At 32.5% G+C, this 27,540-nt stretch overlaps 2 protein-coding genes across 4 annotated transcripts in view; one reads left to right on the forward strand and one right to left on the reverse strand.

Annotated features, from left to right (window-relative positions):
- Window positions 1–18,676, reverse strand: part of LOC103576349 (uncharacterized) — an 83,945-nt gene extending 65,269 nt beyond the window's left edge. The window contains exons 1-5 of one of the 3 annotated variants that reach the window (XM_008556524.2): window positions 18,590–18,676; window positions 18,334–18,528; window positions 17,871–18,264; window positions 17,644–17,805; window positions 17,082–17,156 (exon numbers count right to left, since the gene is read on the reverse strand). In XM_008556524.2, coding sequence (XP_008554746.1) covers window positions 17,136–17,156; window positions 17,644–17,805; window positions 17,871–18,264; window positions 18,334–18,527 — 771 coding nt within the window. In that variant the 5' untranslated portion in view covers window position 18,528; window positions 18,590–18,676 and the 3' untranslated portion in view covers window positions 17,082–17,135. Of the gene's footprint in view, window positions 1–17,081; window positions 17,157–17,579; window positions 17,806–17,870; window positions 18,265–18,333; window positions 18,529–18,589 lie in introns of those variants that run through there. The other 2 variants (XR_008403485.1, XM_008556522.1) reach the window with 2 other exon arrangements.
- LOC103576350 (B-cell lymphoma/leukemia 11A) lies at window positions 1–25,097 on the forward strand. Its single transcript, XM_008556526.3, has 3 exons — window positions 1–615; window positions 15,023–15,466; window positions 22,119–25,097. The coding sequence occupies exons 1-3, from the start codon at window positions 579–581 to the stop codon at window positions 24,218–24,220; spliced, it is 2,583 nt and encodes an 860-aa protein (XP_008554748.1). The 5' UTR covers window positions 1–578; the 3' UTR covers window positions 24,221–25,097.
- Window positions 25,098–27,540: the final 2,443 nt, after the last annotated feature.

A 27,540-nucleotide genomic window follows, 5' to 3' on the forward strand; every position in this document is an offset into this window, starting at 1 on the left:
CACACACCAGCAGCTCTTGACACAACTAACCAGCAACTACTAGGCGCACGTCCGGCACAGTCCACTCAGAGATACGACTCATGCCGGACCATCATCTCAGGTCCACGCTGGAACACCAGCATCCGACTTATCTGGACCACGTTTGCCTCTAATCAAATCGTGCGATTAGAAAAACAAATTTTTTATTTTTTATTGATGCCGTCCGATTACTCATGGACTGGAGATAAAAATTAGTGAAGTGAAATTTTAAATTAATTAGTGAAATAATTTATCTGTGTGTGGACGAGGTGATTTTTTTATTTATTTACCTGCTGGTGATTTTTTTTTTTTTTTGGGTCAGTGGGGTTAAGAGATGGGACTGTCAGGAAATGTCCGAGGGATTTTCACTGAGGTGAAATTTTTTTTGGAGTGAAGAGGGAGGGGAAGGAGGTGAAGAAGAGGCTGGAGCATGTGGGTGCTGAATAAAAATAAGAGCTGGTAAATAAATGCGGTGCGAGGACACCTAGTGATTGTTTTCATTTTTTTGTATGGACAATCGGGTTTTGGGTTTTTGACCGTTCTTAAATACCCGGGGCATCATGAGGATCAAAATGCCTGCTGTGAGAATCGCTCAAGGTAATTCTAATTTTTCATTATATTTCACTCCATGTTTTTTTAATTAGACACTTTTCGATGGCAATTTATTATTTAAGTGATCGAATTTCGCAGTGAAAACTTCCATTAAAAAAGACTTTATTTTGTCTTAAAAATTTGCCAAAATTTTGACGAAATTTTTTCAAAAATAATTTCCGTCGACTCAAAATATTTTTGCTAAATTCAAATTTTCATTTTTTGGAAAAATGACAAATCCATTTTTTTCCAAAAATCGAGTCTAATTTCTGGAAAACTAAAATTTTTTCAATGAATTTCGTGAGAAAATATTTGAAGTCAATTAAAGAAAAATAAATGCAATTACTTACAGAAATATTTTTCAGTAAAAAAGATGTATATTTAACTTGAATTTTATATAAAAAAATAACAGAATTGTTTGGAAACAAAACAAATCAAGTTAAAATAAAGTCCAGCGTGTCGGAACCGACGGCAACTCCAAGAAAGTTCAATAAAATTCCTAAATTCTCGGCATCCAAACCGAAACACAAACAAAAACAAAAATTACAGTTAAAGAGCGCAACTGGTTAAATGTCAGTGGTTATATATTTTTAATTAGAAACCGAATAAGTCGTGACAATCGTCTAGGGCAATGTCATGCGCGAGTTTATTTTTTAAAAAAACTTAACGCCCCCACCTACCCTCACTTAATAATTTCTCTTACATTTTTAACTCGCGTCTGCTTTTACTTTCAATCTTGACTCTATAATTCCTTATGAAACTGAGAAAAATCAAATTACATTTAAGAAAACTTGATTTTTGGTACTCGAAACAAAAATCATGAAATTAAGTCTAATATTTATTATTTTCAATCTGGTCATAAATTTCGTGAATTTCTACAACCAGTGGATTCCAATGCAATTAAGAAAAAATTTTCTTGGCACTGTCCATGTAAATAAATACTTAAATTAAGAATTTTTTCCGAGAAATATCCATTTTTTTCAATCTTCTCATATTTTTATTCCTCTTTTTCTATTCCATACTCGACTTTCAGCAAAACTGTCCATTCAAAACACATCACGTCACATATCACACGAAATTTCATTTAAATATTCAAATTTTTTCCTCCCTCATTAACAAAAATTCGAAAATTCCTATAATCAATTTAAAATAAAAAAAATTTCTTTAAAAATTACCGACAAAAATTTACTAATTAATTAATAAATTATTTAGAGGAAACTGGGGTATAATGGCCAGGCTCTATAAATAAATTTTTTATTTTTCACTAAAAATAAATTTGTATCTGAAATTTTATAACCATCCCATTTTACCTCCATGTTTTTTCCTTCTCTTTATTAAAAAAAATTCAAATCCTATCGTAAATTAAAAAAAAAAATTTCTATCAAAATTACCGACAAAAATTAATTAATAAATTAATTACCAGAAACTGGAGTGTGTTGACCAGGCTCAAAAAATTATCAATTTGTTTTTCTAAAATTATCAAATTTACTTTTGTAATTTTTTTTTTCACTAAAAATAAATTTATACCCGAAATTTTATAACCGTCCAATTTTACCCCCTATTTTTTTCCTCAAAATTACTACTAACCCCTTCAAAAGCTAGCTTTCAAAACAATAATTTCCAAATTTCCCGACGCGTTATGCCCAATTTTTTTCTCCAAATTTTTGATGGCCTAATTTACCCAGATCCAAAAATATTTTTCCTCAACTTTCATAGCCTAAATTAAACGTTATCTACATACGCAGGTGAGTTATCATATTAAATTCGAGACAAATTAGCTATTATGATAGCAATTAAAAATAAAAAAAATAATAAACAAATAAAAAGATGAATCGAGTCCGAAAAAAAATAGTCGGCAGTACTTGGGGCGTAATTAGCGCGCGTAAAGAGACAGAGTTAAAAGACTGCGATATTATTTAACAAACATCTAGACTCATGTCGGTGTCGGCACGTGCGTCACATATGACTAAGATCCGTTACATATATTAAATGTCTTTGATTTAACCCATGGGTAAAATGATCCCTGAGCTCTGAGCTCTGCGCCATTGCTCTGAAATTTGAATTTGAATTTTTGTTTTTATTTTTACTCACGAATTTCTCGTCCTCCTTTTCCTACTTCTCCAACTTGAACCTCATCCTCATTCTCAGTCTCAGTCTCTACTTCCATTCTGTACTTTTTCGAGTCTATTCATTATTCTAGGTCATTCAGAAAGACGCTCGTTAAATAAAACGGCAAAAAAATACTTTGACTTTTTTTAAAAGATTAACCTGGCGCGTGGCGTTACCCCTTTTTTGTCTCATCCTCTCTACAGAGGGTTCAGCACGCGCCCAGGTAACTTAAGCCGTCTTGCTAACGACTAACTTGCTCTAGTCTTGTTGTCTGTGCCAAAGTTTTATTGCTTTACTTTTACGGACAAGAATTATTTTAAGTGAGGATTAATGGTCAGATCATATTTGCCATCAATTTAAACTTTCGACGCGAAGGTTATTGATAAGCGAGTGGGGGAGGGGTTAGTGCCATCGCAGGGCTACAGATGGCGTCACTTATCGTCGTCAGACAATCCGTCGGTGTTGGCTATTTATTTATTATCATTATTATCATTAATCAATAACTAATTTTCAAATAATTTTTGTTTTTAATTTGAATCAAAAAAAAATTTTTTCAAATAATTTTAAAAAATTTTAATTTTGCCGCGCATTTTTTTTAAATTTTCAATTTCTACTAAAAATTAAATCTCAGGTTTGAATAAAAATTCTCAAGTAAGAAAAAATAAAATAATTTTTTTTGCAATCCGATATATATATATATACATATATAAAATACTCGACTCTTATCAGCCAGTATATCGTCTATCCAATCTGGGCGATTGGCCCTAAAGTACAATTCTGGGGATGGGTTATTAGCTCCTAAATTTTCCTCCCCTGAATTTCTTCAATTGACCAAAAAGAAAAAAAAAATATTTGGAAAACAATTTCGTCCACTCCCACTCCCACTTAAGGGACATAATCCCTGAGTAAATTAAAAAAAAAAAATAAAACTTGACACAAAGCGTCTTTACGTAGTCCCTAATAGCAAAGAATACATATTTATGTTGTCTGAAGTCTCGGTTTCCCAGCCCATTGTCCGGCATTGTCCGAGACGACCCTCCTCTCCGAGGTGCGAATGCCTTTCGGGTAATGATCTGCTGCTATTATACACGCTTTGTCGCTCCTTAAACTCACTTGTCCTCTGCATAATATAATATATACAATATACAATATATATAACCCATATAAGTTGGTAAGAAGGGCCACTGTCTCCCTATTTCTCTGCACACGCACACACACGTCCGTAAATACGATGGATCCTTTTTTCCTGCCAGCATCCTCCAATCTACCTGACCAAGGGTCACTTTTAAACCTCTGCAATACTAAAATCCAACACTCTAAAGTATTTAAAGACTTTCCCCTCGTATATTATACGATTATATTCAATTACTTTGTACCCATTTCTCACCTTGTCCCATTTACTTTTTTTATGTACCTGTTACTTCAAACCTTTCAACTAATTTTTAAGTTTTTTAGTCAATTTATCCCATCCGTCATATTTTTTTTAATGGGGCAAAATGGGCCGCTTATTTTTATAATAATTTACAGGGCAAAATGAGTCGCTCACATTTTTTTATTTTCTAAAAACGGTTAAAACAAATGTGTTGTAAAATTGGCGCCAAAAATTTTGAATTTGAAAATTTTGAATTTTAAAACTGACTCATTTTAGCTCGTATTCTTTTGGAGATTGGGTTGAAGTTGTGAAAAAATTGTAATACAAAATGGACTGAAAAAATCTCAACAAGTACTCCAGGGTAAAATGGGCCACTAAATTTTGTTTATTTTTTTTAAATGACTCAATTTACCTCACATTGAATTTTCTTAAAGTATTGAGCGATTAAATAATTTTGAATCAAAATTTTCTGTAAAATTTAACAAATTCAGGGTAAAATTGGCCGCCGGAAGTGAAAAAAGAAGAAAATTAGAATTTCAAAAATTTGTAAATTTTTTTCAACATTGACTTTTTCATACTGAAATTTTGTTTCAAATCTCTGGCTCTTTATTTACAAATTTCGAAACTGAAGACTAAAATAGTAGTTGTAGTTCAACATTATAAAGGTTTTAGACTGAAAAACAAAAACATTAAGTATATTTAGAGCCCTCGGACATTAATTTATAAATAGAGTTTGAGGTCGCAGCGCAAGTTCACGGGAACTCGGTAGTAGTTTTAGTTATTTAGTGTAGCGGAGTAGGTGAGGAAAGACGTTTTTAGATTTTCAGATTCATCGTGTATTTGTATTTATTATTTTATTAAAAATTTTCACATTCTCTATTCACACGAAACTCCAATCTCTCTAGTCCGCAGTCTCCAGTTCCAGTTCCAGTCTCTATCTTTTGTCTCCAGTCTTTAGTCTCCAGTCCAGGTCTTTCCTTGTCTTGTCTATTCACTGTAATATAGTGACTCTGTACCGTAATGTATGGCGCGATCTGATCGCGTAAAGATCTCGTGGAAAATCTCTTATGGGAACGCCGGAAGCTCGTTACTTCAAATAAAAGCTATTTTTACTCAGTTACTTTTCAACATTTTTTTTAAGTCGGAAAATAAATTGTTTAATGTTCGAGATCCAGGAAGGGGAGGCCGAAAGGGAGGGGAGAGATAATTGAGTTGTTAAATTGTTGTAGCGGCCATTGCAATTGTACGATTGGCTTGAGGTATTGAATGACACGGCTGGATATTATTTTTTGGAATGTAACTCGATGTAACTATTGTCGTTAATTGGACCAATACCAAGACAAGGGTTTTAAATTTTTTAAGGGTTCATTTTTACGAGCCATTTTATTTTTTAATTTTTTTTATAATTCTCACACTTTTTTTTTATTATTGAAACTAAGTTTATTTTTTTTTAAGGTTCAATTATCAATAAATTATTTTTTAAAAAAATCAGTAATTTTTAATTTTACTCAAAAAATTTGAAATTCTTGTAAATAATTCTAATTTGGAAAGTTATTTTTTTATTGAGCTCATAGTGAGGGAAGAGCGAAATCGAAGGAAGGGATTTTGTAGAGAATTAAATTTGCTGTAAAAATTTACTGATGTGTTTTTATCATATATGTGATAGATTTTTTATAAATTTAAATTCAAATCTGGTGAAGTATAAATGTTTTGGCTGAAATTTTTTTTTAGTTGCCGAAAAATTGAAATTGCGTCTAAACTATCAGACATAGGAGAAAATTGTAAGATACTTTTTTTGGAGGAAATTTAATTTCCTACTAAAATGTATTTATATATTTTTGTCGTATTTTTGATACGAAAGCCAGAAATCTGATTCAAAGCTTATCGGAATGAAAACTTATTTCCAGAACACAAATTTTTAACATCAGACTTGAAATTAAAATTCTGAGCAAACTATCGAATTTACGTAAAAAATTACAAGGATAATTTTTGTAGAGAATTAAATTCCCTACAGAATTATTTATATACATTTTAGTCGTATCTTTTATAGTTCACTTGAAATTTCAGTTTGAATGTCGAAAACTCAATCGTTTGAATTAAATATTTTTTTTTTTATAATAATAATAATTATAAACCTAGGTGAATAAAATTTTCCATTGGCCATTTTACCCACAGATTTATAAAAAAATTTTACGATCAATTTTGGTGATTTATGGACAAATTTCAACTACAAAATCCCGAAAAAAAAATAATATTTGAAGCTTCAGAAAAAATAAAAATTTCAAATTATTCATTTATAAAAAATTTCCTCGCATTTTTCTCTTGAAAAATATACGAAAGCAAAAATATAAAACATCTTTAGTTCCACTTGACATAAAAGACGCAACATATTATGTGGTTTTTTAAAGAATAAATAATTTAGATACCCGACACACAAGACATCACAAGACAACACAAGAGTTTTGACTCAGAACTTCAAACTCGGATCCAGATACAGACGCAGACCATAGACACAGACTCTAAAGTCATATACACACAACATCCATACATATGTCATATATATAATAGAATATAAGACTATATTATACAGACCTACAGCACAGACCATACCAGAGAACTTTAGTTTCGAATACGATCAAGTATTAAGTGTGCGTTGGGTCCTGAAGAAAGATCCCGAGGGTAAACATTAAATATATATGTTGATAAATATAAATATATAACTATCTGTATCATGTTGCAGTTGAATTGCTCTCGGGAAAATAAACACAAATATGTATTTTTAATATTTTGATTTAAACAATGGCCGCATTGTCGCGTCACAAACTATTGGTAAATATTGTCGTCACACTTTCGACATAATAATAATAATAATAGTGACGCTGATGGTAATTGAATAAACTTCAATATTTACAAATTAATTACACAATCTATAACGCGGTTCGGTACTTTGGATTAATGGTGACTACACCTGTCGGTTTTGTTCGATTTGTTACATCGCGAGCGCGAGTTTCAAAGGGGAAGGGTGTTGCTGTTATGAGGGCGTGCATGTGTGTGCATGTGGGTGTGATATAAATACGGTTAAAAGTTAGCGCTGATGTTTTGCGGGTGCGTGCAGACCGCGGTAAAATTAAACAATAGGATTTTAACAACAATAATGTAACGAGCGCGGTTATGTTTGAGTTTATAATTAAGCCCAGGTAGTTTCCTCGTTTTAACAACTGGACAACACAATGTCAAGAGTTTTGCGATTCGCTAGATTCTCATAATTCGTGGTAATACAATATTAATAATGATAATAATAATAATAATAGTAATAATGATAAGAGTTGTGATGGCGGCAGTGATACGCGTAGTCTGTAACATGTTTTATTCCTCTATATTGTGGGATAGAGACAATTGAACTTGATAGTAAATTTGAATTCTATTTTTGGAAACAAAATATATGCTGACATATTTTTTTTATGATCCATTTTACACCGAAAAATTATAATTTTATTTATTTTAGATTTTTTTCCCCATTTTACTCATAGATCATTTTTTTTTAAAGGCCCATTTTACCTCTTAGATATTTGGAAAAATTTCATAAAAAAAGAGATCAAATAAAAAAAAATTTAATTCTTATCAATTTTGTAAAAATAAATTTTTGGCCCATTTTATTTTTTATCAAAAATTAAATTAATTTTTTTGAAAATCAAGTTTTCAAATTTTCTCTTTACTGTTTACTAAAATAAAATTTTGAATAAAACTTTTTAATTAAAAAAAAAATATAATGACCTAGTTTTCATTTTGCCATGAGAAAAAAAAATTCCAGCCCATTTTACCCCACCACAATGAATTTAAAAAAAAAATTACTTTCTAACGCATTCTCGAAAATTCATTTGATCTGAATTTTCTCAAAAAAAAAAAAAAAAAAAATCCACCGGGCCATCTTACCCCTCAGATTGAATCAAAGCGGAAATAAAAATAAAACGCGTGAGAACGGATTTTTAGAAGGATTGTACTATAAAAGTGAAAGCACCTGGAGCACCTGGGAAGATCATAACTGTACCCACATGATTTATTTTATTTTATTTCTTTTTTTTATCAAAAATCACCAAAGGGTTTTTTTTTAGATGAAAGGAAATATGTATTTATTATTATATTTATTATAGTATGCTACAGATATATAGATATATTTATATAGATATGTGTGGTGTGTATAGAGAGTAGTGACGTCTTGAAAAGGTCCCGAGGGGACAGGTCAGTTTTCGAATTGGGCCTCGGTCTCGGGACCTGTTATGGGCCCAGTGTGCTCTGTACTGTGTAGTGTGTAGTGTGTAGTGTGTAGTGTGCAGTGCACTCGGTAGTCTAGTGTATAGTAAATGGACAATGTCCTGCACACTACTCAGTGTCACAAAAGGCCGACTAAGAATCCCGATCCTCCCACGATACACGACATGTTCGGCCAAAACTCTCCATTCACGCTTCGTGAGAACCGAATTCAAAGTTTTTTCTTCATATATGGATATGTATAAATATATAAATGTATAACGGAGTGTGAAAAAATAAAAGATGAGTGTCAGAATTTTACTCTTGAAATATTTAAAACCGATTTTTGACGTATGTTATTTTGTTATTGTCATTTTTATTGTTGGGTTTAGTGACTTGGGTTTTATTTTATTGCGATTTTATTGTAGAAAAATTTAACGATATAATTATATTTCGATAGACTGGAATTGGGTTCCTGTAGAGCTTTGGAAAATTCCGCTTGTGGGAAAAATGATTTTACGAATTGTGAGCTGGTTATTTTTTTATAATAGACTTATGATTGGGGATTGTAATTTTTGAGAGCGGGGTCAAAAAATTATTTTTGAATTAATGAAAAATGAGAATCAATTTTCGGAAATTTTTTTTCGTCCTTAGAAACTGGTCCTGAAGTTAACAGACAATTAGTAATTTTTTGATTTTTTTTTTTCAGCAAATAAATTACAAAAAAAGAAAAACTAAAAAAATGCACATGTAGAAAATTTAAAAAACCACAAGTGCAATTTTTCAAATATTTTGTTTTTTTAAAATTTATTGTTTAGAAAAAAGTTCAAAGGTTATTAGACATCGACTAATTAGTATCATGAAATTGATAGACAATCAAGATTTTTCGGATTTTTTTTTCAGCAAATAAATTACAAAAAAAAAAAAAATTAAAAAAATGCACATGTAGAAAATTTAAAAAACTGTAGGTGCAATTTCCCAAAATATTTTTTTTTTTATAATTTATCGTTTTAAAAAATCATTTAAAAATTATTAGACGTCGACTAACTTCAGTATTATCCTCGGAAATTAATAATTTTTTAAAAATTTAGTTGACTTTTTTTTTGGTTAAAAAAAATTTTACATTGCGTCTTATAAAAATACGAACCCAAAAATATCGATTACAAATAATAATAATAATAATAATAATTATTATTATTATTATTATTATTATTAATAAAAAGTATGACAAAAAAAATAGAGGGCAAGGTTACAAAAAAAGATGGGGATTAAAAAACTCCCAGGGTACAGGTATAAGTAAATATAAATTTTAAAAAAAGATTCGCATTTGATCCTCGCAACGTACTGGAGTTTTTTACGTCTTACTGACGGAGTGGGGTGAATATCGCCGGTAGCTTATGGGAAAGGAAAAACGGCTGCCGACGCGCTTCTTTTGTCGGGGCGCGGATATCGCGCGTCATGCCCCAGCACGAGGGTACGCGACAGCTTCCACTAAAAAACGTATTCGTAGAAAAAGGGGAAGAAAAAGCAGCGTCGGGTGAAAGGCCCGTCCGAGAGGGTTGAGGACAAAAAATAATAGAAAGCCCGTTCTTTCTCCATCTCAACTCGATTCCAGTACTCATATATAAATATATATGTGTACTGGTATAGATTTATAAATATGAGGCCCCCACTACCCACCGCTGAAGAAATGATTCTGCCAGCTCCGAGGACAACGTGCGCGCGCTAGGGTCCTTATTTTAAATTCTTTTGATATAACTGGGGCCCGGCCCCCTTCCTCGCCGCCTCGCCAGTCAGCATCCGAGCATGGACCGATCTACACCCATGTGTGTTTTATAATTATCAAATTTCGGTTACGCAGCTACGTCATTTCAGTTACTGACTAACTAGTTTTCGTTATTTTTCTGGAAAATTTTGAATTTAAATCCTGAAAATGTGATAATTAGTTCAAGTACTTTAATTATTTTTGTTGATTGATTAGACGAGTTGATTGGAAATTTGTGAATGTGGTGTTTTTATGGCGTACTGTTGTTATGGCGTACAAAACCAACAGACTCTTAGGTTAGTATTTTAATTTTTATGTCAATTTACCCCGGATTCAAAATCATCAGTTCAAATTTTCTTAATTAGATACTCAAATTCAAGAAAAAAATTTTTTAAAAATTCTTTGATCAGGACCTGAGACCTCGGCTTCACACAAGCGGTCTACGATCTGGTTAGCCGACGTAATAATTTTTGAACTTGAAAAACAATGATAAAATATCAAAAAAAAAATATTTTAAAAAATTGCACCTACAGTTTTTTAAATTTTCTACAAGTGCATTTTTTTATTTTATTTTTTTTGTAATTGGCTTGTTGACAAAAAAATCCGAAAACCGCTGTCTCTTTCAGGGTCATTAGCGCTCCATTTTTTCAAAATTTTCAGTTTCTTGTTAATTCAAAATTTATGTCATTATAATCCACGTCCTTTTTATTTTTAAATTCTATAATTAGCCGCCTTTTTTTGTAAAACAAAAAAATAAAAATACCGCGCCCAGGATGCGAACCTTCCGCCCTACAGTTTATTTTCCAAAATTCCAATTTCTTGTTCAAAAAACAATCTAAAAATCCCAAATTCAAATCGAAAACCGTTGCTTCATTTTTCAGTTATCTTTTTTTTTTTTTTATAAAAATCCCACGCCAGGATTTGAGCCTCGACCTTTAACCCGCTATCAAAATTTCGATTTCCTCAAAATTAACATTTGCTACCAGGTAAAACTTTTTTTTTGCCATGATCGGGATTCGGACCGAAGACTGCTATGAAATTCGATTAATTAAATATCGAGTTTTCGCGTAAAAAAAAAAAACCCCTAGTTTCCTAATAAAAAAATCTATAAATAGTAATCTCATGACATACATATATACATATACTTGTTCACAATAATTGAATTTGAATTAATCTATCGGTTTTTTCTTTTGTTCGTCTGGGTTTTTTTCAGCAACAATGGGGGTACTGAAGTACGTGAACACATGACATGAACTCAGTTGACTTACATGTGTGTTCCGTAGATCTATATAGAGATTGACGGATAAGGATAGAAATAGACATAGACACAGAAATAGATATAGATATATATAAATCAGCACAAAGGGGAAGAGAACCTGGAGGAAATTGGCGCGACCCAATACTAATGGATAATAGAATTATTGGTTTGGAGCGGGACGGCCCCGGGGATGATCGTAATTCGATTGCATCAATGTGTCCTCTGGACGTTTTGACAGGACGAACGTTCTAACAAGCGCCCAGCCTCGGGACATTTACAGACATCGAATTTCCTCCGCAAATTTTATCATCGAGCCAATCCGTTACTATTTCGAGCTTCTTGTCTAAAAAATCCTCTATTATGAAAAAAACTCTTGGAGTATTGAAACAACAAACCACAGCCATCAGGATTATAAATGTATGGAGCAATTTATAAGCAATCCAAGTTATAGTCAAGCAATATTGTGCATTATATTCCCTTATATTCCGCAAAAAGTTGCCGGCACTCGTAATATTTCTCCTCTACTCGCTAGGATCCCTCTTATTTAGTTTCCTGTATTTACTTACTTGCTTTTCAGTTATTTCTCTTAGTCTCAACTTCCTCTAGAGCTACACCACCTCATCCTCATCTTCATCTTCATCTTTTTTCCACACTCTCTTTCAACAACAATAAAATTCCGTTGTCCATAACTGTTTACCCGTTTCTTTTATTTTCCCGTCGCTCAACAATCTCTTTACTTTCCTCATGATTTTTATCTACATTTCCACTATTTTTATTTTTTATACACAATATACACCACGTTAATCCATTATACATCTCATATTTTTCCCATTATGCTTACAAAAAAAAAAAAAAAAAAAAAAAAAAAAAAAAAAAAATGAAAAATAAAAACAATTCTTATAAACAAACCAGTTGGATAAAAAATTTGAATATCTGCTAAAATATTCGAAATACTGAAAAATGTAATCAGATCTTTTTTGAAGAAAATTTAATTCCCTACAAATTTGTATTCTTTACTTTTTTTCGAATTCTTGATAGTTTAGCCAGAATCTTAATTTTAAACTTCACATAAAAATTCTTCGTACTTCAATTTTTTATTTAATCAATTTTTATTTCTTTAAATTAAAATTCTAATCAAAATATTAAATTTATCAGAAAAATTAAAGACACCTAATTGATAGGAAATTAAATTTTCTAAAAATTTGTATTGATTACTTTTTCCCATATTTTTGATATTTACCCTGGAATTTAAATTTAAAGTTCAAAAATTCAAATTAATTCAAACTAAATATTTTTTTTTGTTTTTTTCAAATAAAAAAAAATATAAAAATAAATTTTAAAGATTAAAGAGTAAAAAAAAAGTAAAAGGATAGGATGTGTCTCTTGATTGTAAATAGGGTTAAGAAAGGGGTTAAAAACATGGTTACGTATCGCGTGTACGTCATTTACATCGTCCCTGCATTCATATATGTATATAAATTTATAAACGTATTAGTACACACATACACATACATATGTTTTAATATATGTTGAGGCTCACATCTGCCCCCGAAAAAACAAAAGCCTATTGTCGTTAACGACCGGTCGCGCGTCTCTCATTTCTAACCGAGCGCTTTTGAATCGTAGGCGAATAACGGACTCTTCGTGCTGTGGTCCACCATTCAAATTATCCCGTACACTCACTCACACATCCACACACACATGCACACATATAAAAATTTTTTTCATTTATTTTTTATCCTCCAAATCGGATGCGTTTCATTTATTTCAATTTTTTTGTCTCCCGCGAAGGGGATCTGCGTATGTGGGTGGACATTTAACGGGTTAGATCTGTGAAAAATAATAATAAAGAGGATACTGGTGTAGATGGACCTCGAGGACACGAGGAGTGGCTTTCGGACTTGGACCGCTTGCGCAATGGACTTTAAAGTCATGAGTATGTGTGACTCCGCCCCAGAAAATCTATTATCACTTATCTCAAAGTATTATGAGATATCAACTTTTTAAATATATATATGTATATGTATGTTGTATATATTTATTTTAAAATATGCAGAATGTGTAGATAAAAGAATTTAAAGTACCTTTTATTTACATACTTTTATTATTTATTATTATTATAATTTATTTAAGTCATTGTCACTAGAAAAATTTACCTTTACTATTATAATTATTATTAATAAATTATAATTTTTTTTTTTTAATTTTCACGGCTTCAATTTTTAATCTAAATCACTATTATATAAATATTTAATAAATTTCCTGCATATTTAATTTTTTTCATATTTCGTTGTCATGAATTTTAAATAAAAGTGCGATGGCGGGAAAAAAAATAATTTGAATTTATGTTGATCTAAAATTTCTGATAGATCTCTAATGATCTGGCAAATCATCAATAATTTTAGATCGACGATCTTTCAAGATGTTCAAAGATCTAGATCCTGGAGATTTTAGATTGATCTCTGGAAATCTTCAAAGATCAGCAGATCTTTAAAAATTTCACAATGATATTAATGGAGATCTATTAAGACCTACCGAAATCGATAAATTATAAGCATAGATTTTTTCATTAGGCATGTAGAAGTCGACGATCTTCGACGATTTCCGTAGATCTCTTTAAAAAAGACCCGGAAAATAAGAGATCTGTTTTTTTTTTTCACTGTTCTGCTAGAAGTAACGTAGATCTAATTTTTGAAAAATCAGATCGTGTAGATCTACAATAGATCAGTATAGATCTAGATTATATTTATGAATAAAAAAAATTGATTGGGTTTGATCTGATTTGAGGTTCAGATTTTATTGGGATCGAAAATATGGAATAAAAAAAAATTAGCTGAGCACCCCTGAGAAAGCTCGAAGATCAGCCGAATCAATTGAATGACTATTAAAATAAAAAATAATTTATTTTATGGGGGAGGTAATGTCGAGTGAAAAATCGATAGAGAAACTATTGGCAATCTCTATGTTAATTTGTTGCCCTATCCCTCTGGTCTTGTAATTCTTTCTCATCCTTGTAGCCGAAATAATAGACGTAGCAAGTGAAGAAGTACATCGCGTATGAGAGCTGAGTATAGAGGGCCCCTAAAAGTGAATTGTTACGTCTGCGGGTGACCTCGGGACCTCTTTCTGAGACCGAACTTAAGTCATGGTGAATTATATACCTCAGAAAAAATGTATATATGTATATAATGTTACTCGTTGAGTCAAGAAATCTCGATTACACTTGGCCCCAGTATTTTTATTATCCCATTTAGTCTATCACATTTTTATTGAGATCGTACATTACACTTTTATGATAATTCTATTATTTATTATTATCATTTTTTTCCAAGTTTGTCTGATAATTATATTATTTCAGTATAAACTTTTATTCATATTTTAATTTTATGAGTGAAAGCAGATGACAGCTATTTTTTTTTTTTTTTATATAAACGACTCCAAAAATCATAAAAAAAAATTTTGAAAAATTCGAAGCTTCAAAATTTTTTTTTCGAAATTTTGATCTCAATTATACTAGAAAATAATTATTGGAAATTTTTGATATTAATTATTTAAAAAATTTTGAAAAATAAATTTGTGTTGGATAGTCTGCTGCCTTTACTATCACAAAATTTGCTCATAAAAAAAAATAAAAAATAATTTATTTAAAATTTTGTTACAGCGGAACCATCACAAGGGACAATACCACCGGATACGGTCCACTGTGGTGGTTGTCGGATATCATACCCCCTGAGTGAAATAGTCCGTTTCATAGAGCACAAAGTAAATCATTGTAGAAACAGCCTCCAGGGATGTCACAGTCCACCGCCGACGACGGCCCACGAGGACTCAGACCCCGAAGACGCTCTGGCACTCAAGACCTCGGACCCAGAGAAGCTCAACTCGGTCCCGAGCATCTCTGCGCCCATTAACAAGAGGGTCGGACGAGTTGAGAGCCCACCGACGCCGCAGGTCAGTGCCACTGATAGCGGCAGCCCCATTGAGCTCAGAGCTAGTGCGAGCTCGACTCCCAAAAGACGTACCGAGAGCGATGAGGACAAGGAGGAACTTACCAAGAAGGCTAAGACTGAGTCAGTTGATGCCGATACCAATACTATTAATTCCGGTAAGTTTTTATTATTTTGTTTTTTTTTGAGAAAGGGTTGGGGGGGAGGGGATTTTTAACGGAGATGAAATTAAAAAGAGAGGAAATAAAAAGAGACAACGGGAATGTGGCTCGTGTTCACCACGTGGCTCGACAATGGGACGACTCTAATTGGGCTCGTGGGTCTAGTCGGCTATGAGTTTTTGCCCAACAAAAAAAGATGACAAAAAGTGTTGAGCTTAAATTTATAAAAGGGGTGTCAGTTGAACGCGTGGACGAGTTCAATCAGATGCTTTGCTTACTGTCTCACCTTTGGGGGGTTTAAATCCTGTTCTGCAACCCGTCTCTTGTCTACTGTCTCGTGCGCGGAACACATGCACACGCGAATAATAAAATTATCTCTACTGCGGCTAAAAAAATATATATAATTCTTTTTTTAATCGAATTGTTAATGATAAATAAAAGTATTTGGAGTAAAATTCAAATTGATGCTGAAATATTGAGTTTACTGAAAATTTTGTTGAAATCTTTTTTATAGGAAATTGAATTTCCTACAAAATTGTATTGATTACTTTTTACCGTATCTTTGATAGTTCAGCCACAATTTTGATACAAAGTTCAAAAATTCAAAACTTTTTTACCAACAACCCTAAAAATTTTGTCTTTTCTCCAATTTGAAATTACCGATAAAATATCAAATTTACAGAAAAATATCCCGGAATCTTTTTTGTAGAGAATTAAATTTCCTATAAAATTGTTCTCATACTTTTTTCTCATATTCCCACTAGTTTAGCCGTAATCAGAGCTTAAAAAACAACTCCAACTAAAAAATAGCCAAATTTCGAAATTTTTATTTAAAAAAAAAAAATAAATAAATAAAATAAAATAATAGTAGTTTATTTAATGGCAAGAATACCCACTTGTGATGTGCGTCAAACAATACGCAATTGTCAGTGGGCAGTATGTGACCCCCCGGGCTGACATGGATTTAAAATTTAAAAAATGTAATCTGCGGTACTATTGTCCGAGGGCATCGGTCTCCTGGACCTATCGAATGAGCGATCATACGCTGCTCCACCGGTTTACGAGGGATGTTGTTCTATTTAATACAAGACTTTTCATACTTTTTATTTAGTTTCATTTGTCCCACTGGACTGCTCGGCCCCGATGGCCACCCCGACTTCGTCTATTGATGACAGAAGTGAACACGTGTCGCATTTACTTTATTTTTTTATTTTAAAAAATTTATTTAAAACTGATATTAAATATTTATATAAATATCGAGATGTTGAAATCCTCAACTCAAGATGGATATGGATATGGACAAAGGTTTGATACGTGTCAAGATTGTCTCGAATATTAATTCGGTGGCAATATGACGGGATCTGTGAGTTATGTATATATATATATATATATATACATACATGTATGTATAATAAAAGAAGGAGGCAAGCGGTTTGGCTCCCCATGTGTGCTTTTCCGCCTCTTTATCGTCACTCGAACTAGAAATCCTAAAACTCAAACCCTCGGCCAAGATGTCCGGACTCCCGGGTCGCTCCAGGCGCTACGAGAATTGCTCGCGAATTGTCTGTATCTCCGGAATTGTCTCACTACTTTTACTTTATTTTATTTTTATTTTCTTTTTTTCCATCCTTCGCTTACTTATATTTATATATTTGGCTCAAACTTGCTAACCTTGTACACAACAAACCTAGACAAAATAAAAATGATACATATCCAAACTTTATATTTGTTATTTCGCGTAAAATTTTTTTTTTTCGCCGAAATTTTCTATCACAAAATTTAAAAAAAAAATATGTAATTTTTCTAATTACTTTTATTCAATCATCCCTTAAATAAATTTCAAAAATTTAATTTTCAAATCGACGATTTTTCCATTTTTAAATTCTATGAAGATCGAGACCAAAAAAAATTATTCAAAAATTTCAATTTTATAAAAAAAAAAAATTTCAAAAATTGTAGATCTAAGGATCTGAATTTTCAAAAATTCCGATCTTCATAAATTTGATGATCTCAATAATTTTTCTCAGGTAAAGACAATAAAAAAAATTTTCATTTAATTTCTAATTTTTTATTTAAAAAAAAAAAAAAATTACACTTATTAATTAAATTTCAATATAAATTTATGTCACATAATTTTTATATTTTTCGTTAATAACATCAAATAAATCACTTACATTTTCAATCGAAATTTCCGAAGGTATTTCTGAGTCATTAAATGTCATCATATTATCAAGAATTTTTTCTGATAAAATTCCAATCACTAAATCAGTAAGTTTTTCTTCTTTATTTGAACAGAACACAAATTTTTTTATATTTTCTAATTTTTTTTCTCTAAACTGCAATTAATTTTTTTATCATCACTAAGCACAAAAAAAAAAAAAAAAAAAAAAAGTAAACTTACTGCAGTATGATTATAAGAACAAAACAATTTGTCAGCCAAAAATCTACATGGACTGACGTCGATCTTATTGCCATTGAATACAGGAACGAAACAATTTTCCAGATCAATTTTATCTAATTTCGAAGCCAGTAATTTTATTAAATGGCTTTCAGTGTACAGGCATCGGTAGTCTATCGAAAGAACCACCGCAGTCGTTGACAACTTTGCGTAATTCAAAGAAACGACCGGCTGCTCGGTAATTAATGCCGCGATATTTCTCTTTGATCTGTCATAATTTCCGGTCAAATTTTCATTATAGAAAATTTTTGTTTTGTTCACCTCAGTGACGTTCACATACACGCTTTTTACATGATGGTAATTTACGAAAATATTTTTGTCACTAAAATTAAGCCCTCTGACAAAAAATTCTTCATTAATTAATTAATTAATTAATTGATTTTTAATGAAATAAAAAATTACAAACTTTTGCACACATTCGGCTTCGGCTAAAAATAACTGGGGATTTATAAGAACCGCGTCACAAATTATTTTACTAAATAAAGTTGTGTCGAAATTTATTTCCCACCAATCTGGAGTTTCTATCAGAAAATTCGCTCTTGCTAATATTAATTTCATAATAATTAATATCAAAAATTTATTTATTAATTTCAGAGACATTCTGTAGAAAAAAAAATATCCAAAAATAAAAAAAAAAATATTAGGTTAATAAATAAACTCACTTGGAAATTTTTACTGCGATGTCTGACAGCGCACTTGAGTCTTATTTTATTTTTTTTATTGTAATTATTATTATTATTATTGAGTTTACTAACGACGATATTGAGTGAGGTGTTGAAAAATTTTATCTATTAGTAATTTATCAGTATATTTGTCTGGGGAGTGATAATTACAAATTAATTGAATGGTCAATTGGAATTTAATGTCTATTTTTGACGTGTGATAACGGTCTGTTAAATTTAAAAATTAGCTCTAGTTTTTCAAAATAAAAATATTATAATTCTGAAATTCAAAAATTTTCTACTAAATTTAAACTCAGGTAGATTTTTTTAGATCTAGATTTTTTTTTCTTTTCATGATCTTAAAAAAAAAATAATTTAGAGAAAAATTTTTTGTCAGAACCGAGCTCTGAGTCTCTAGTAGCTCAACCCTTTGACATTTTTAAAAATTTTAGATCAATATCGATCTCAATAGATCTAGTAAGATCACTAGATCTTAGATCTAAATTTTTAGTCTCGCAATTTTTTTGAAATCAAAAGTTCAGTTCCCAAGTTTACGAATTACTTTTTTTATATAAAAATTATAAAATTTTTCATTCCCTTGAATATATATATATATATATCTATATATATTTAAAACACTTGAATTGTGCAAGTCTAACAATTTATTTTATTTCTCATGGATGCTGCGGTTAGAAATTTTTGCCATCGCCTTTTATGTGGCGACGGGAGTGACGACACAGCACTAGTGGTCACTAGATATTCACAAAACATTTTTTTACGCAACAAAATAATTTATAAAAAAAAAAAAAAAAAAAAAAACATTAATTATTTTATGTCCATATACAGTATAAAGGACACATTTTTCCCGGCTTAAAAAAAATAAACTGTAATTATATTTTTAATAAAAAAAGGGATTTCAAAATATCATGCACCGCACCCCAATGCAGGTACAAAGTGCATACGTCGCATACGTTAGCCAATCAATAATTTAATATTGTAGCTCGGGAGATTAAAGTGCCTTTTATCACCAGAAATAATAATAACCCGAAGGCTAAAATCCGTTAAAGCTAAAGAGCCCTGGACTATTTCATTACATTGCAGCTCGCATATTTTACATCGAAACCTTTCCCGGTGATTACAGACCCGATACATCAAATTTAATATTTTATATATTTTATTTAAGCTCGATATATAAAACCAGTAAATATATAACGTTATATATGTCATTGTAAAAGGCTCTATTGTAATTTTTTTTATGCATGAGAAAGGAAGTCCGCGAGATGACCAAAAGAACCGTTGGCAGTTAAACAATGGGATTCCAAACGATTAACCCGTTAAAATGCCTCTCCCAGGCCAATTTGCCGGGTAATTTAGAGGGAAAATCACTCGGTCACTACTACCCTTGGAAGCTCAATACATTTCTCATGCTACTGCTACAAGAACTAATTTTTTTTTTTCGTTTACAAGAAATTTTATAAAATCTCCGACGTTTTTCAGCTGGAAAATTATCATATTTTAATATTTCCTCAGACTTTTTTTTTTAACCCCTTCTACACTCTTCAAAGTTGGTAGAAAAAATTAATTGACGTCTGTAGAATTTTTTTTTCCCATAAGTAAATTTTTAAATCGAAAAAATGCCTGAGAAAAATTTTTAATTAATTAATTAATTTTTTCCTGAACTTCTATGGCAAGTTTTCTGATTCTTTTGACTATTTTCGTCAACCTGAGGCTGTGTAGATGAGATTTAAAAAAAAAAAGTCGAAAAAATTCTGAAAATAAGAGATTTTCTGACCGAAATTCGGAGCCGCGGCCGAAAAATAAAAAATGCATACTTTAAAAATACGTATATTACTATTTAAAAATTAAATTCCGCGTTTTAAAAATCCTAGCGACTTTTTTCTGCATTTTCAAGGTCCGCAGATGACATAAAAAAAGAATCTTTAAAAAATTATAAACCACAAGGTTTTTTCAGTATAAAAAACCGCTGACCGGAACCGCGTGATTATAAAACTGAATTTAAAAACAGAGTTAACGTTCAACACTCACGAGCTTTGTTGCGAATAAAGCAGTTATAAAGTGGGAAATGTACAAGGGCGGAAGAAAAGCCGGGTCAGAATAAAGAGAAAAATAATCCTGAGGGATGGCGGCCCACGAGGTTTGCATATGAAAGCTTTCGAATCGATACACCTTCATAATATACTCCGACACTTGCTTATCTCTTGGCTCTCCATTACCATTTTTTTTCACACAATTCTTTTCATCACCCCTCCCCCCTTCTTCCCTATTTCCTATCAACCCGTGGGCTATTTATCCAAAATTGGAGGCTAGAAATAAAAAGTCACCGGACAGCGACTATAAAACTCAGATAGTTAATCAATTCGATTTATATCAGCAGCCTTTTGCTTGATTCCCACTCTAGAAATTACAATCAATCGCCCCCTATATATATTCATTAATATATATATATATACAGTGCAAGATGGCTCGCTCGTTTCAAGAGACTCTCCCAGCTACAAAGATTACCCGATACGTCTCAAGAAATCCTAAAGAGAACGTTCCAATTAGGATCTCTTTATCTCGTCACCCTTCTTCCTCCCCCTACCCTCCCCCTGCCCCTTCTCCTCCTTTTTCTCCGTTCATTTTACCTTTTCTTCATGATCTCCGTCTCAGTCAGCAGCACGGCCTCGATCTCTGGTCGTCCTGCTCCATCTTCCGACTACGGCGAACAATAACGAAGACATTTTAAAAGTTCGCCAACAAGTTCAATTCATAGCTGAGATTTATCATCTCTTTTAATCTTTTCTCGTATTTACTTATTTACTTTTTAGTTTGTAGCAACTGTCACTCGAATTAATTCGAAACTCACGATTAATGGATAACAAGAAGCTCAAGGAGTTTTTAAAAACACAAACAAATAATAAGTCGAAAATAAATGTCCGATATACATATTCATGTTTATAGAAAATATTAAAGAAAGGACTGGCTCAGGTTTGATTTTTACGAATTCGCTTATCGATTTTCGGCAACACATATGCTGAGAGGGTAGCGATGACACCAAGCCGAATATGTGGCTGTGAAAAATGCTAAAATAGTATATTCTGGGATTAAAAAGATTGAAATTCAAAACCCGTCCTGGGGATCACAACCGCTGAGCGGAACGAAATGTCGTTAAGGGTCAGTTTCATAACCCCCAGTTATGTCTTCCAGAAAATTTTCAGTTATATTATTTTTTTAAATCGCCTCACGGTCCATTTTACCTTCTGCCCTTCGTAAGCTTACTCCCCCATCCCTGGCCCCTGCACAGATTTCTTGTGACTATGCCAGGCATGTGTGAAACCGCAATTTGATACAGCCGCGTCTTACTTTGGGATTCAATCGACGTATCCTTATTTTCGGGGTAACTGATAATAAGGATCAAGATGAAAACTGTCGGAGAAAATGATTTATTGTTTCCTTTATTATTTTACTTTTTACATCCAGATAGAATTACATCAGTGGTTTTAACAAACAAATGTATTTTCTGTTTCAGAGCCAAGATGCCTGCAGTGTTCGCAGTGTTCGCGTCGTCTTAATTCCGCCTGGGACTTGATCCAACACGTGCAAAGTGTCCACGGAGCGCGATTGTACGGTGTCCCGAACTCTTCAGCAAACTCGTCATCAAACACACCGGCGCCGAGTCCACCGACGCCCAATCCTAGTCACTCCCATCATCTGAGTCCGCCCAACCACCTGAACCTCAGTGGAAAATCGACGGGTTCATCGGCCGCGAACTCTTCCGCGGGTACGACATCTAGCTCTGGCAGTAGCCGGCAGCAGCTGCAAAGTTCTTCTCTGGTAGCGGATCCGCTTCACAGTTTCCTGAGGCTGCCCCAGCACCTGGAACGCAGCTTCCCTCCGATGTTCAGGCCCGAGTTCCTGGCCCTTAACCCCCTAGCGGGATATCGCGGGCTCCAGGACCTGCAGACCGCGACGAGAAACCTCCAGAACTTGGGGGACCCGCTTCGCGCGATGGACGGCCTCAATTTAGGGGATTCGTTGGTCAGGAGTTCTCTCGATACTCTTAATAATGCACGTAATTTAGCAAACCTGACGGAACTCTCGCATGCACGGGGTCTCAGTACTCAGGGTCACCCACCACAACTTGAAGCGAATCTGGATTTTTATTCGGCGCGCCTAAGGAGCCTCGCTAATCCGCCCTTAGGCGCGGCTCCAACGAATCCACCGACAAATCCCTCGATCGTTTCGAATGTCGCCCAATCACAACCCCAGCAGCCCCAGAGTCAAAACCATCAGACACAGTCTCAGAATCACAGTACTGCTGACTTATCAACGAGCCCAGTGGGTTCTAATCCCGCTAATTTAACAGTTCATGCGTTGACGCAAAAGGAAAACTCACCGCCTTGTTACAATCAGAGCCCCGTGGGTCATAACAACAATAACTCAACGGACAGTGACAAAGCAAGTCCCCCAGTTGCGTCCACTCCCATAATAACCGACTCCGCGGAAACCGTTTACACATGCGAGGTCTGCGATAAGAAGTTCCGGTTCCAGTCCAACCTGATTGTCCATCGACGCTGCCATCAGGAAAAGGAAAGACAGTTCCAGGAGAATAACCAAGATGGCGGTGCCATCGCACGTTGCGAGGTCTGTGACGTCGAGCTAGCGAACTACTCAGACCTACGCAAGCACATGCGCAAAGAACACTCGGACTCAATGAACCCGGCGAGTCCCCAAGGAAGCGTCGAAACCGTTCCCGATGATGGCTCCAGCTGCGACGAGAACATGGACCTAGATGACGGGGACGAGGGGGATCAAAAAACCCGGACCGACGCAGAGGAAAACACTCCCGAAGATCTCAGCACGACCCAGGGTCAAAGCAGCGAAGAAAGCGTCTCTGGGAGGGTCGACCAGAAGCCTAGTCTGGTTGGAGATCTCATGGAAAAATTTGGACTCAATAATATCGCCCAGTATTCCGAAGCCTATCGGCAAGCGCTTCAAGAAAACCATCGCGGAGGGTTTCTGAAAACAGAGTCACCCTCAAATTTGGCGAATACCCTCAACAATAACAAGGAAAAGGACAGCGCGTTGTCCCCCACAAATTTCAACACTTCCACAACGGCCAACATTTTTTCCGGCACATTCCCTCGAACTGGGCCCGACTTCGGTGGCCTCTGGTTACCCAGTGCCCATTACCTAGAGAACAGCGAGTTCCGTAAAGTGACCAAGGCCACGACTTCCAGCCTCGCCTTGCAAGGACTCCCTAGCCCTCTCCTAAAAAAGGAACGACACGGACGCAACGACACTTGCGAGTACTGCGGCAAGGTCTTCAAAAACTGCTCAAACCTCACCGTGCACAGACGCTCCCACACTGGAGAGAAACCCTACAAATGCGAACTTTGCTCGTACGCCTGCGCCCAGAGTTCGAAACTCACACGACACATGAAAACTCACGGCAGACATGGCAAGGACACTTACAAATGCAGGTTTTGCGAGATGCCCTTCTCCGTGCCTAGCACTTTGGAGAAACACATGCGCAAGTGCGTGGTCGTGGTACAGCAAGGCCCCAAATTGGGGCTTCCCTACCCCGGGAGCCAGGACGAGGACTCGTCGCTCAGCACTAAGGACACTTGATCCTGGAGCGGCAGTCTTCCGCCGCCAATTCCGCCGCTCTGGCCGCATCAGCCGCCCTACACGGTTTATTAATTTAATGCCTGGCTGAAAGACTCCCTACCGATTTTGTGAGGAAAAGTAAAGGACGAAGGAAAAGGAGCAAGGCCTCAAAAAATTTATGACTTTAAAGACAGGGTGACACCTGATAGCAAAGGACGATGTCCAGTTACAGTCATTTCAACTGATTTTACTTTATTTTAAGGATTTTCTAGTAGGATTCGGAGGCGAAGCCAGGAGAAGGGAGGGAAGACAGGAGGCACTGAAAAAAAAAAAAAAAAATCATTACTGCAACGATACTAAGAAATAAATGGTTACCACTGGAGCAAATCCAGCATGAAAAAAATCTAATATAAATAATTATAAATAAAAAGTTTTGTGAATATTAAAAATAAGTTTTATGGTTAAGAGTAAATATATGAAAATATAAATATATAAATACGGAGGTATAAATATAAATATACGAAAAATAACACGGAATAGCAAAACTTTATTATCGCATTGAAGATTATTTATTTAACAATAATAATTATAATATATGGATATAAATATAAATATGAATATATATATATATATGGATATAAATAAATGTATATTGTAGATGCGAGTGTGGAAGCGTCTTAATTATTATTATTTTATTTTGTAAATTGTATGGAAAAAAATTAATATCTGTCGGTTTAGAAACTGGGACCGATTTATTTTTAATTATGGTTATGTTACATACATTTTGTATGGGGTTATATATTAACGTTTTATTTTTTATTTAATCGATATTATTATTATTTAATTTTAGGATAAGCATTTGAGGTTTTTTGTTTTGAATGTTAGGAAGATGCCAAAGTTGTTTTTAGATCACTTCTTTTATTATTATTATTATTATTATTATTATTATTAAATATTATTATTATTATTAGTGAAAATGTAAGTGAGTAGAGAAATCACTTACCCATGGATTTTTAAGCAATAATCATGTTTTTTAAAAATCATTTGGGATTTTTCACGTGATTGTTCTTTATTATTATTATTATTATTATTATTATTATTATTATTATTATTATTATTATTATTATTATATTTATTAGTATTCTATTATTGGCTATTATTATTATTATTATGATTATTTATTACGGTTGATTGTTTATGCTGAAAGCATTCGTTTAAATTTCGAGTTTCGTGGTACTAATTTCGAAATTTTGCCACGAAAATTCCCCTGTCGTTTTTTAAAATTTTTTTAAAAGCAGTTTTATGTTACAAAACTCAAAGCGATAAATAAATTTGTGATTTTTTGGAAGAGAGGTAAAATGGGCAGAAATTTTTTTTTGGTTTGACATTTTTTTTTTATTTAATTTTTATGATCTGGAAAATTGAGTGTAAAAATTAAAAATTTTGTAATAATTAAAATTAGAAAAATGTAAAATTTTATGAGAAAAATCATAAATTAGATCTTAATTTTTAAAAAAAGCATGAAAATTAAATAAGACTATTTTTAAACCAAAAAAAAAATTCACTTTCTGTCTGCTCAAGTTCAAAAATTACTCAGAAAAAAATAATTTAGATCAGATCGAAATTCCATATCTGATCTTAAATCTTTCAAACTTAGATCTTTGAAGATCTAGGCCTAATTTCGAAAACTCAAAATTTCAAAATTTCAATAAAAATTCCACATGAATTTTGTTAAAAATTTTGAAAAATTATTAGATTCAAAATTTTCAGAAATTCAAATCTAGCTCTATCAAAACAGATCTCCGAGATCTGAATTTTTCCTACAAAAAAATTTTTTTTTTACTAAACGACGGGGGATCTAGAGATTTTTGAACGAAAAATTGTTCCTAAAAAAGTAGGCAATAAGATAATTCCTCGTATGAATGATTTGACACGAATGAAAAAAGGCGCGAAATGTAACAAATTTAAAATAAATTCAAATAAAATAAAAAAAATACACTCATATCAAATAGTTTCCATGTTAGTTGTGTATGTAGAGTTAAAGTAACTAAACATAACTATAAATACATACGACTTGGAGTACATTTAATATATATATATATATATATATAAATATAAATATAAAACGACCTGGTCGTTATCTAGTTGAGAGGCTGATTTGTTAGACAATTTCTTCTGTCCCTGTTTATAATTAAATAAAATAAAATAAAAAAAGTTAATAATTATTTATTGAATAACATAAATAAAATATCCACTAATGTAAATATATGATAGCACTGCCCCTAGACAGACGTAATGCAAGTGCGAGCATTAATTAGTCGTTTACATATTTGAGCTTAAAAATAATTAAATAATTAATTACACGATTTTAAATCATAAGACTCACTCATTTTTTAATTTGCCAGTAGTGTAAAATAATAAAAATATACGTACTATAAATTATACATACATTTTTTTTTTTTTTACTGTAAAAAAAAATTTTTTTAATTTCATCCTTACCCATGTCCTTTTTCACATTTTAACTGTACCTTCAATTGTACTACATATATTTATGACGTATTTATTAATGAGAGAATAAGAAAAAAAAAAAATGGAAATTTTGAAAAAAAAATTTTTGGTTAAAATTTTGAATTAAAAATTTTGTAAAATGATACAAATGAATTTTAATTCAAATTAAAAATAAAAATGGATTTTTTGTCGAAATAAAAAAAAATAAAATATATAAAAAATATAAAAAATTCTTATTCGATCATTAAATACGTATATTTACATACAGGGTAACAGAATAAACAGTAATTATTCCAAACTTAAAATAATAATAAATTTAAAAATAAAATTGAGTAGATTTATAGAAAAAATAAATAATGAGCCATGGGATGAATGAGATTTTGAAAATAAAAGTTTAAGTATTAATTCGATAAAAAAAAAAAAAGAAATTGGTGGCGAATGATAAGAGAGAAAAAAAGTGGGTATTTAATCCAGAGCTCAGTAGGGTTTCGATAGACTTAAATATTTGGTCAATAAGAAAATAAATAAAATAAAATAAAAGTAAAATCTATCAGTTGGCGATCACTCAACAGCACGAGTTTCAAGACAGAGTCCAGTCCGAACGTAACTTTAGTAAGAGAATTAACAAATCACCGACTTGGTTATTATAAATATTATATTATATTATATTATATAAATATAAAATATAAATTATAGTGTTTGGACTTACTATGAACGATCGACTTACTATGATATAGATACGGTGTATGTCTTGTGCGAAAATAAACAAAATTGTTTTTAAAAAATTTATTACTCATTCATTCCTTATGTTTCCTGTCACTTTATCATTCTAG

The sequence above is a fragment of the Microplitis demolitor genome, chromosome 4, assembly GCF_026212275.2.
Source record: "Microplitis demolitor isolate Queensland-Clemson2020A chromosome 4, iyMicDemo2.1a, whole genome shotgun sequence".
In the NCBI taxonomy this organism is placed as follows: Eukaryota; Metazoa; Arthropoda; class Insecta; order Hymenoptera; family Braconidae; genus Microplitis; species Microplitis demolitor.

What these genes read in the sequence shown, in the direction of transcription:
- LOC103576350 (XM_008556526.3), top strand. Translation starts at nt 579, where the DNA reads ATGAGGATCAAAATGCCTGCTGTGAGAATCGCTCAAG. An exon ending in TGCTGTGAGAATCGCTCAAG is followed by an intron (nt 616 to 15,022) that starts GTAATTCTAATT and finishes ATTTTGTTACAG; the next exon opens with CGGAACCATCACAAGGGACA. An exon ending in TACCAATACTATTAATTCCG is followed by an intron (nt 15,467 to 22,118) that starts GTAAGTTTTTAT and finishes TTTCTGTTTCAG; the next exon opens with AGCCAAGATGCCTGCAGTGT.